This window comes from Castor canadensis, chromosome 13 (assembly GCF_047511655.1).
Source record: "Castor canadensis chromosome 13, mCasCan1.hap1v2, whole genome shotgun sequence".
NCBI lineage: Eukaryota > Metazoa > Chordata > Mammalia > Rodentia > Castoridae > Castor > Castor canadensis.
The window spans coordinates 21914666-21927037 of NC_133398.1; the positions used below are offsets into that span (position 1 = coordinate 21914666).

The 12372-nt window shown below is 44.7% G+C and overlaps 1 protein-coding gene across 3 annotated transcripts in view; it reads right to left on the reverse strand.

Moving 5' to 3' along the window:
* Window positions 1-12372, reverse strand: part of Snx30 (sorting nexin family member 30) — a 98347-nt gene that overhangs the window by 7637 nt on the left and 78338 nt on the right. For all 3 annotated transcript variants that reach the window (XM_020170841.2, XM_074051246.1, XM_074051245.1), the window contains 2 exons: window positions 11650-11736; window positions 1814-1966 (listed from right to left, as the gene is read on the reverse strand). In XM_020170841.2, the coding sequence (XP_020026430.1) occupies window positions 1814-1966; window positions 11650-11736 (240 nt within the window). The remainder of the gene's footprint in view (window positions 1-1813; window positions 1967-11649; window positions 11737-12372) is intronic.

The following is a 12372-nucleotide window of genomic DNA, read 5'->3' on the forward strand; positions in this document are numbered from 1 at the left end:
TCACAGTCATTCAGTAGAGAAGGATCAGTTCCATTTTACAGATGAAGAAACAGTGGCATCCTGCCTAACAGCACAGTCAGCAGAGGAACAAGGCCTCAACTTCACATGGGTGTGATCATTCCCTTTGGGCTGGCCTGCTCTGAAGGCTTGGGGTCACATCCCAAGGCTGACTGTGGAACTCTAGTGCAGTCACTCAGAGACTAGGCTACCTCGGGCAGTTTTTAAAACTTGCTGAGCCTTGTTTTCTTCAGCTGTAAACCGAGGATCACAAAACCCTCCTGAAGTGATGGTGAGTTTAAATTTAATGAAATTACACATGTAAAGCACTAGCCAGCCCAGAACCACAGGAGGAGTCCAGAGAAATAATGGAAAGGAGTAGCCACCTCTCTCCTCGGGCTCTGAACAATCCCTTCCCAAAATACAGCAAGTAAGGGCCACCCCAGCACTGTTTCCTCACCTCCTCCCGAGTTGCCGAGAAAGGAGCTGACACACCACTGCTGAGCAGCAGCCAGAACTACCTATGTCCTCACAATGCACAGATGCTTCTAACCTACAATGAGGACATGTTGCTGGGTGGTGGCATAGGAGTGGAGTTAACACCTGTCTGTACACGGAGAGGCTGTCCTGTTTCCAACAGTTTCACTTCCAGGCTGAAAGTTACTTGTTGAACTGTGATCAGACTATTTATTTATTTGTTTATCTGCAATATGGGGTTTGAACTGAGGCACTGGGCTTGCCAGGCAGGTGCTCTACAGCTTTAGCCACATTCCCTGACCTTTTTGCTTTAGTCATTTTTCAGATAGGGCCTTGTGCTTTTGCCTGGGGCATCCTCCTATCTCTGTGTTTCCTATGTGGCTAGAATTACAGGCACATACCACCACACCTGGCTTGTTCTTTGAGATAGGGTCTCACTAACATTTTTTCACCCAGGTTGGCCCTGAACTGCAATCCTTCTTATCACCACCTCCTAAGTAGCTGGGATTACAAGTGTAACCCATAACGTCCAGCCCAATCGGCTATTCATTATCTGTAACTTTAGGTTTTTAAGGAATATCAGAAATCATTGGCAGACATGATTTAGAGTTGGATACATTGGGTGCAAACCTTGAATGAGGAGTTGGCACTGATGGGAGTTGTGCGTAAGGATAAAAGGTTAATAGAATGACTTTCTTTTGTAATCCACATCTTTGTTTTTGGTATTTAAAAACAGTACTTTAAGGCCTAGTATAAAAACTAACAGTTGCCAGTCGCTGGCGGCTCATGCCTATAATCCTAGCTACTCAGGGGGCAGAAATCGGGAAGATCATGGTTTGAAGCCAGCCTGGGCAAATAGTTTGCGAAACCATATCTTGAAAAAAGCCCTTCACGAAAAAAGGGCTGGTGGAGCGGCTCAACGTGTAGGCCCTGTTCAAACCCTAGTACCCCCCCCAAAAAAAAACCCCAAAAACAGTATTTTCATAAAGAGTCTATATTGGCTTCACCCCAAAGGGTTCCATGGCACAAGAAAGTGAAGAAGCCATGCATGTGAAACAATGGGGAATAGTAAAGCAAGCCCCAAGCCTCCACTAACTGGCCACTCCCATGCACTGAGGTCTGAATTTGGGAAACAACAGGCTGCCAGAATTGCAGAGCAAGGACGCAAGGAGAACCTGTGAGTTCCCAGACCTCTGCTTCCAACTCAGCACAGCTGGGTGAGGGCAAGATCTGGGTGTGGGAAGAAGAGGGAAGAGCGGATCCCTGCTTCTGGATTCCTGCAGGCTCTTGGGAGAGGCTGTGGTCACTAGAAACTAAAGCTACGCTGGCCCCTCTTTACCTTCTCATAATACTGGATGTTCTTGTCGGCCAAGCCCATGAGCAGCTGCCGGAAGTCCTGCCGCTTGTTGTTCTGCCACCGCTCCATGTCGGCCTTCAGATCAGCATTGAAGCACTCCATCCGATCCTGACATTTCTCCACGTCTGTGGGCACCTGGAAGGTAGGGGCATATGTGGGACTTTGCACATGTCTGGCTTCTGCTTTGAGCACCTCTGCACACTCATTTGTGAGGCCAAAGTGCTGCATTGAAATGCCATCCACATGTTCCTCCTCTGGAAACATTTATTTGAAAGCAGAGCCTTGAGCCGGGTCTAAGGAGGAGTTGTGAAAAACACTCTCCCAACCCAAATCTTTGAACCCATCCAAACATGGGTGACCCTCTCCCACACCCATTTGCAAGTAGGAAATAAACAACCCCAGCCATTCGGAGTCAGATGTCTTTGGTTCCTTTTAGGATTTACTCATTCATACTTAATGATGGGTACAGATTTTGCGCCCACAGCAGTACTGGGCATCACCCTGCTATTCCTCTGTCTCACATCAGAACTGGAAAAGTAGATTTCCCCGGATCACATGAACTATTCCCATACTTGTGATATCTGATGTCTTTCCTCATTAATCAGAGAATTAACCAGAGGTTCCTCGTCCGACCCTACATCACACATAAACTGCAGACTTGTTTATGCTACTCTTAGGTAGCAGATAACCAGAGATGCACAGTTACAGTTAGGCAAGTCTAACAAAATGGGAGGAAATTATTTATGAATATCAAAAAATTTGAAATACAAAGAAGAAAAATTACAGCTGGTGTTCTCAAATTTTTCTTAAAGAAGGTTTCAGAAGACTTTCTCAAAAAGGGAACTACACCACTTGAATTTCACTTTGATGTGGTGAGTTTCAGCCATCCTAGGTGGCTAGCAAAGGCCTACTGGTTACAGAAATTCCCAAAGCAGAAAGCCAGCTTTTCCATCCTAACTCAAGTGCTCTGCCAGGTCCTGATGGTGGCTGGGGGTAAACATGAAATGCTTCCCAGGAGTGAATGAAGCTTTGTGGGAAGTGGGTCCCCATTAGCAGTCAATCTTGATTAAGGAAGGAAGTTTAACTCTCAAGCCTATGGGCAAGGAGTTGACCAGAATGAAAATAACATGGCAAGTCAAGCCTAAGGGTGCTGAACACCTTCAGACACATGGCCATCCACCACACTGACCATCTAGAGACAGCTGCAGAACATAGGAACAAGAGAAGTAGTGTATCCCAGGCAAAGGGGTTCAAGTGTGCCTGGCATGAGAACTAAACTTGGGTGAGACAAGGATGAGCTAGTGAGAAAGACATCATGGCAACTCAAGAGAAAGAACTCTGAAAGAGAAAAATAAGACTTTTTCAAAGAAATTAAACTCCTGGAAGAAGAAAGAAAAGACTGTTTCTTCTGATGCTGTGACTAAAGTCACTCCCAGTTCACATATGCACTGTTGTTGGTCACCTTGGAGGGGGATCTGAAAACAAAACAAGAGAACCCTGGCTTTGCCTTTCCAGGTCCACTTACCCCCAAACATCCAGCAAATTGGTCTCAATGGATACCAAGTGAGCCATGGTGTCCAATAAACCACGGTGTCTCAGAGAAGGCCTCCTTTCCCTGCAGCACAGCCCTGTCTCCTTGCTCCCTTCCTGGCCACCACCATTCCCATTAGCATCTAGTGTAGAAGTGCCTATCAGCAACTTCCTGTTTACTTAACAAAAGCTCTGTAGTGAGAAGGAAAAGCAAAGCCCTGAAAGGAGAACCCCTCTGAGGCTGAGGGAGAAGAGGCAGGTCTGATCCAAAGGATTTCCTATAGAGGAAGGGTTTCCCAGGCTCTGTTCTGGAGATGGGAAGTGTGGCCCACAACAACTAAGAGTCAAAGCCACAGCTCTGGTTTTTATGACTGAGCCTCCACCTGGAAAATATCATAGTTACCATCTTTATACCATACACACTCCTGGCACTGAGAAATAGGAAGCTATTTAGGTTACAACTGGCAGATTCTATCTCCAGTTGCCTCTAGTCTAGTTGAAAGGAAAGAGAACAAGCCTGAACTCTAGGATGAGAGGTCACAAGCACTTTCACTTCATGCTGACAAGGGAGTCCAACCCAGGTGAAGGGTCTGGCCTCCTTGAGGAAACAGCCCTAAGATGACACCTTCAAGATGATAAAAGTGGTGATGGAGAAGGGCACTCAGAGTGACAGCACACGCAAGTGAAAGAGCTAAGAAGACACCTGGATCCACTTGGAGAAAGAACAGCTCACAGGCCTGGTGTCCACAAAGGACACATAAAGAGAACTCTCTTGGGCTGGCATGATCAGCAGTGGTAGAAGATGAGCAGTCTAGAATGGTTCCTGAAGATCAAGTTTTCTGAGGCCCATTTAATTTATATCCCTTTCTGAGGAACAGAAAAGGTCTTGTACTTCCTCTAGCTATAGCAGACAGCTCTAGAGCCAAGTGTCCCCAGTTTGAATACCACCTCTAGTACTTACTGATGTGTGACTTTGGGCCTCTCTGCACCTCTTTATCTTTTTCTGGATAGCCATACTATCCACCATACTATCCACCTTACCATTGTATCCACCTTACAACCATCCTATCTACCTTGTTATGATGTTAAATGAGGCAAAGCACCTGCTGCCTGGCATATGCTAAGTACTCAATAAATGTGTATTAGATCATATCGGTATCCATGTGAATTGCTGGTCACAAAAGGATCTATCATTTGCACAGCCTTCAAGTCAAGAATAGTTTACTGAGCCTCATTGTTTGTGTTACAAAAATGGCTTCTTTCTCATTTTACAAATGAATACTATATATTATTACATATGTTCTTTCAAACTGTATGCCATCCTACCCCACCCAGAGATTTCACCAGACATCAAAGATAAGTCAGCACCAAAGTATATATTAGCATGAGGTTGTACCAGGCACTCTAGAACCAGGGTGGTGGCCATAAATGGTAGAGGATGGATTAAACCAAGCAAGCTGGTGGAGACAACTGACAGTTTTGGCAATAACTGCCCATGAGCCATATGATACAGGGACCCAGAGAAGAGCCTGAAGTTTCTTGTCACCAAGAGTTTGAGATAAAGACCAGAGCAAGAAGGGAGATGTCCTCATGCGAAGGGTGAGACAAGCAGCCCATGAAAAGATGTTCAACATCCCTAATCATTAAGGGAATACAAGTCAAAATTACAACGAGATACCACCTCACACCCCTTAGGATGGCTACGATCAAAACAACAGAAAATGACAAGGGCTGGATGACATGTGGAAACTGGAACCCTTGTTCCCACTATGGGAAACAGTGTGGAGGTTCTTCAAGTAATTAAAAAATAGAATCACTTAATGATCCTGCTGGATTCTGCTTCGGAATATATATATATCCAAAGTAATCAAAAGCAGGGTCTCAAAGAGTCACCTATACACTCATGTTTGCAGCAGCATTATTCACAATAGCCAAAGGGCAAAAGCAACCTGAATGTCAACGGATGAACAGATAAACAAGATGTGCTATTTATGAATAAACACCATGGGGTTTATTAAAAGGAAGGAAATTCTGACACATGCTATAATGTAGATGTACCCTGAGGACATGGTGCTAAGTGAAATCAGCCAGTCATAGAAGGAAAAATACTGCATGACTCCATTTACTTGAAGTAGTTAGAGTAGTCAAAGTCACAAAAACAGAAAGCAGAATGGTGGTTGCCAGAGGCTAGGAGTGGGGGTAGAAATAGGGAGTTGCTTAATGGATGTGGGGTTTTAGCTCTGCCAGATGAAGAATTCTAGAGATCAGTTGTAAAACAATGTGAATGTATTTAACACTTAGGAACTGTACACTTAAAGATGGTTAAGATGGTGAAATTTGTACTATGTATATTTTACTGTAACTAAAAATTTTAAAAATGTATGTGAGGAATAAAAGATGGGGTTGAGGAGGGCAGGGACTCTGGGGAAAACTATGAGAAAGCCTATATTTATAGAATTAATGAAGGACTCAGCAAAGACCAGTAAGAAAGGTGGCCCAGAAGTAGTAAGAGGTGAACAGAAAACAGAGCCAGAGAAACCCAAGGATGGAGGGAGTTACAGGAGGGGGAAGGGATAACTTAACAGAAGAGTGTAAGAGGAAATGAGTGAGCTGTCTGAAGTGACTAGCTTTTGAAATTGCCCAACAAGAATTGCCCAACAAAAGGACTGCTGGCAGCTGACACTCAGGCTTGCATTCTTCTCACTTTTGTTTCTTGTGACAATTTACTGACTAGTAACCTCTAGCAGATCTTCTTATCCCAATGTTTTCATTTTTGTGATTGAGGTATCGTTACAACTTCTTTGTGTCTGAAGGATGTCGAGATGGAAATATTTAATGCTAACGGTTAGGTGTTGCCTTCTGTAAGACACTGGGAAGAAAAGAAAATCAGCAGAGATGACCTCGAAAGGTAAAAACTTCTAAATAGAGGACAAAAACGCATTTTTCACATAGGTTCCCATATCTCTCATGAGAATTTCCACTATCTCTCATGAGAATTTCCAACCCATGAGAATATGGGTTGTTGGAGTGCTGGGACAGGCTCAGGTAGGAGGAGAATGTGAGTTTTTGTGTGTGGGAAGCAGAGTGGTAGCCTACATTCACTCAACATTCATTTAAAAATGTATTCTTAAACTCTTGCCATGTGTGGGGCATTTCCAGGACCTAGTGTATAAATCTCTACCTAAGTTTCCTTTGTGAAGCTGGGTCAGAGTTGTCACATTATCTGTTCCCACAATGACAATAGGTTAATAAAACCTCCCAAGACAAAAGTCCCAAGACTTTGGGGAGAGGGGAGCTCATGGCTTCTGTGAAACAGGTTCCAGGACCAACAACAGAACTAATTCAAAATGGTGGCCTCCTCAGCTAAATGCTGCTATGTGAGAAGGTGGGGCAGAGCTTCCTAACCAGCAAAGACTGAGCAGCAGTGATTTGATCCCATGGCCCTCTGGGGAGTCAGAGCCCCCAGGTTAGTCACTTCCAGATTTAAGCAACCTTGTCTGTTTATCCTACAAGTATTTTCAGTTTCTACGTGGGCTGTAAAGTGAAGGTTGAGAAAACACTGAGGGTAAAACACAAACTTCAGCAAATGGCAGGTGAGGAGGAAGAGAAGCAAGTGCCTAAGATGAATCCAGAGCAGACACAATGAGAACTGGGCAACCATGAGCAGCCCTGCACCATAACTGGAAGAAGTTAAGGAGTCACACATCCACAGTCTTTCCCAGTCTCTGCTGCGTTCATCTCTACATGCTTGTAAAAGTCAGAGCCTGACCTTGATGGAACAAAGACCACTGGGACAAACATGGTGAGAGGTAAAAGACCTCAATACCAGCTACATATTTGTTGGCTTCAGTACAGAAGTTATACAATTCCCTTAGCCCTCATCTGTAAAATGAGAACCACCACACTGACAGAAGGCCTGGAATGAAAGAAGATAAAGGAAGATGACAGAGCTCTGCCTTCCTCTGGCTGGATGTGTCTGGCTTTCTAACCCAGGCTGGGATCATGGCTGCCATGGAAAGAACTGGAAAACATCTCTCTCCTCACTTGCCAAACATGTCTGAAGACTGATACCCTTGTATAGCTCTCTGGTCTACAGGAGCTCCGTACCAGTAACTCTCCCCGTGGGTACCGTAGAGTTCTTATTGCCTGCTATGTCTTTCCTGTTCCAGAATGTTAGCCAGGCTGGTGATTTTACAAGTTTTTAAAGGTGCACAGATTTTAGGAGGTTTGTTCAAGTGAGCCAATTCCTACTTGCCTTCCTCACTTCTGCTCACTCTGAGAAGCTCCATATCTTGTTTTCTGTCCCACCCATCCTCATGAAACACTCCCACTCACCTCCACGTGCCACACTCGCACATCACGACCACTCACCTTCATGGCATACCTGCTCCCTCCACATGCCACACCCCCTCTTCCACTCACCTCCCCACAACACATCTCACCACCACTCAGACACTGCCAATCTCAAACTGCTTCTTTACCTGGCACTGTACCCAGGATGATGCCACTATAAGTTAGGGACTAAAATAGCCCCTTCCTGCCTTTTTTATTACCTTTTGAAAATAACTGTTAAAAGTTTGTAAGGCATCTCTCCTGGCATCCATTCCTTTTTCATTTTTGAACTAATGATACCTGAACACATTATCACTGAAACAGAGTTGACTGTCAAATAGGATGAAATATAAAAGTTCCCTCTACAGTTTGCCCTCATTCACACAGGGACACAGATACTTGGTTAATTTTAAATGTGATTCCTTGGCCTTTTCTTGTTTCCAGTAACAGCTTTGATATTCTCCTGAGTTTCTAAAGACGGTCAAATTCTAAGGTTTATGCAAGTTTAGTCCTGATAGATCCAGCAAAAGGCAGTAGTGCCCTCCTCCCAAGTGCCTTTAATTTCTCAACCTCAAAATTAACAGAGAAAAACAAAGTCTACACAATCCAGAGTTCCATTTGCTAAAAACAAAGCAGAACTTGAAATACTTTACACTAATATTTCACTTCGCTCTGGAGGCCTCATCCCCTGCCCTCAGCCATGCTAAGAAGCCACAGGGATCCTAGCCCAACAGGCAGAGCCATGGGGTGCCCTCCTTTATCTTAAAATGCCATCTCAAGATTCCTCCATCCTAACACATCTACCCCAATCTGAAATTTAAAGAGAGTGTCATGGAGCTTGTGAGGCTATTTCCTTTCTCTGGGTAACAGAAAAGAGATTCGGTTTCAATACCACTCCATGGCTTAAAAAAAAAAAAAATCAACTTTCCCTAGCTCTTTCACCTTAAAATGAAGTAATTATCCAGAAAACCCCTGGATCTTCTGTGAATATGCCCAAACCCAGGGCCCTCTTCTTCCTTGCATCCCTACCTCAGACCTGCTAGCAACGTTCTCCCATGATCAGTTACCAACAGTGGAACTGGTGGGGTCCTTGGTATAGAATCAGCCCTCACCCACTTCCTGATACCCTAGCTTTATTTCATCAACAGCAGCTCTGGCTTGTGACTCATTAAAAACCACATTAAGCAAAGCACAGGGAGGAGAGGTGCGTGGGAAGTGGAGGAAGCCAAGGATAAAAGGAAACATGTCTGAAGGATCATGGTCTGAAAAAAGCAAAATAAAAATTTCGAAAAATATAGGTGGCAACAAAGTTCTCCATCAGCATTCCCACTGGAGACACCGAGAGCTGTGATGGGCAGCAGAGGCTCATGTTACTACAGCAGTTGCCATGCTAAGCACCTTACATTGTAACAGCAACCACATGTATGAGAAAACTCAGGCCCACAACTGAGCAAACTGGTCCAAGCTGCCCTTGAACCCAGGGCCTTCTTTTTGTAAATCCTGGGCTCTTTCTACCACACCATGGTAAACTTGCACAGGCTGCCAGCAGATCTTCCTCTGCCGGCCAAGGTAGCTGCTGCCCCAAATCCAACAGGTGCACAATTTCTGCTGCCTTGCGGTTGGCTGACATGTACTGACACACCATCATGGTGGTCTATTTCATCTTTACATATCATGACTGAGGTAACACATAACAAAATCAGCTTTGGCATGGCTCACCATCCCACTAGAAAGAGGAAGGCAAAGACGGCCTATGCAGTGTGTGAAGAGAGAGTGTGTGGGGGGGCCTACTATTCTCATTGACTGGAAAGAACTCCTTCCTCTCTTACAAAAATTCCTGCCGCCAAGAGGATTAGCCCTGTGGACAAGAAGTCGACGCTGGGAAGAGGAGTCTCCCACACCAGCAAGAACATGAGGCTGGGAAGTCTCCACAGATGGGCTGGCTGGTACAAGGGAGCCAGAATCAGCTGTTCCCTGTCCAAGATTGTGCCAAGGATAGTGTGAGCTTCTGACAGTCAGCATGCCAGGCACAGTTAAGGCTTTTTGGGCCTATTGTTTATAACCTTCATCTTCTGTCTTTGGAAACAAACGTGTCTGGGATAGGCCGAACATATTAAATGACCAAAGTAGCCTCTGAAAAAGCTTGTATTCAGTGCCAAGCATGTACAAACACTGACAGAACTATTTAAGTGACACCTGCAAAGGTAGGCTCCTTAGTCTCCAAACTAGGCCATGGGCAAGACTTGCTAGCTCTCCTTCCTCCCCTAGCTAAGGAAAGTGATTTCTGGGTTTTTAAAAAATATTTAATTAACAAAAATTATATACATTCAAGGTATATGATTTGATGTGTACATTACATAACGAGTACCATAATCAAATCAATACCCATCATACCCATGCTGTACATGAATCCACAAAGCACATTCATTTCATAACTGGAGGTTTGTTCTTTTTAATTGACAACTCCCCATCTCCAGGCAACCACCCTTCTACCCTGTTTGTATGAGGTCAACCTTTCTAGATTTCATATGTGAGATTACACAGGCAAACAAGGTATTTGTCTTTTGTGAGGTAAACTCTTATCTTCACATTGGGACTAAATTATTAGAAGGAAAAAAATTAAATATAGTTGCAGTGGCTCAAGTCTGCGATTCTAGCTACTTGGCAGATGGAGATCAGCAGGATCATGGTTTGAGGTCAACTCAGGCAAGAAGTCAGCAAGACCCTATTGCAACCAACAGCTGGGCATGAAGCTGTGAGCCTGACATCCTGTGTACACTGAGAAGCACAAACAGAAGGGCTGTGGCCCAGGCCAGCTAGGGAATAAAGCTAGACCCTATCTCAGAAATAACCTAACCAATGCAAAAAGGGAGGGTGGCATGGCACAAGTGGTAGTGTGCCTGCTTAGCAAGGACCTGAGACAGGGGCTCAGCACATGGCACTGTGTCCCTAAGTATGTTGGGGACAACTGGAAACTTGCCAGTGGGACAGGCAGCAGAGACAGAGGGCAGCTGTGCACCTGGCTACATTTCCCTCACAGGATCCCTCCAGGCTTGCTGTGACAGCCCATAAACAAGGTGGTAGGGGAGTCCCAGCCACATGCACTGGGCCAATGGCAAGGGACCCTGTGCTGTGCTACTTTCCACAGATGTAGGCAGCGTTCACACCGCTGAAGATCACGACGGGTGACACATGAATCAACACAATAAACACGTTATTATATGCCTGCTGTGTATGGCACATTGGATGCAGAGACATTTGGCACTGAAGAGGCCAGGCAATTTATAGAGCAGCTCCATGACTCATTTCCTCACCTATGAAATGAAGAAAGAACAATTTTCCTCGGGGCCTTGGATGACTAGTGCAGCAATTATGTGATGCGATTAATATAAAAACCAAGGAGTGCCATCGCTGAAATCTGGGTTTCAAATTCCCAAAGCTGCTTCCATTCCAGGGAGGGGGAGAAGGAGGAAGGAACATTCTGGTGTGAAACTATTTGCCTGAAACTTGGGTCCCTACTATTATCTTTTTAATAACATTCCCTATGCCCACTCCTTCTCTGAGAACAAATACAATGCCTAATTACAAACAAAGAAGAAGCAGAACAACAGAATGGTAGCGGGCAAGAGTCCAGCTGGACAGCAAGGACTAATCCCAGCTCTGCTGGTTGCTAGCTATGAGATCGTGGTCTTGCTTTGCTCATCTCTCATATGGGAATAATAATGGCGCCCACACCACACACGTGTATGGAACTAACGAGAAAAAATATACATGTGTATATATGAATAAAAGGGAGTAAAAAAAATGGAAACAGTAACATTGACACCATCCCACCCCCTCACCCCCCCCCCCACTGGCCACCTTAGTGGTACAGATCTAGGGATGAGGGTTACTTAGCACCAGTAGGGAGATTATAAATCCATAGTTGCCCATCCCTTGCTGGTGGCTTTCCTGACCTTGGGGCGGTCTTCTTTTCTTAGAGCCACAGCTTCCAGTTTGGCTTCATACTCTGCTTGAACTTGGTCCCTCTTCTTCAATACGCTCTGTGGGAAGCAGAAAGGAAAAACGTGTGATATAGAATCTACAGAGGGACCTCCAATGCCCAGTCCTCCCCAGATCACAACATCCCATGCCCAGCCATGTGCTCTTAGGACAATCTGGTCATGGTTCAGGAAGCTGCAGCCTGACATGTGACACAGATTCTGGAGACAGCAGGGGAAAGGAGGGAAGAAAGGAGAACCATTCCTGGAGATAGAGCTTTTTAAGGAGGTAACTCTGCCTGACACTAAAAGACTCCTGGGAAAGGGCAAGTAGGGAAAACGAGCCCACCCATGGCCACATTGTCCCGGGGAGGTCTCAGCTTCACCATGTCCAGAGACCTCAGCTGTGCTCCCAGTTACAATATGAGCTGTTCTCCGAACTCAAAAGAAAAGTCTAAGTCAAGCCAGTTCTTCATTATTATTATTAACATTTATTTATTTTAACTGACAAAAGCATATATGTATATATTTATCATATATGATATGTTTCAAAATACATATTATGGCATGGCTAAGGTGAGATAACTGAATACATTCCTTCAGATACTTATTTTTTATGGTTAGATGACTTAAAATCTATCTTCTCTGCAATGTTCAAGAATATACTACACTGTACACCGTAATGAACTCTAGTCACCA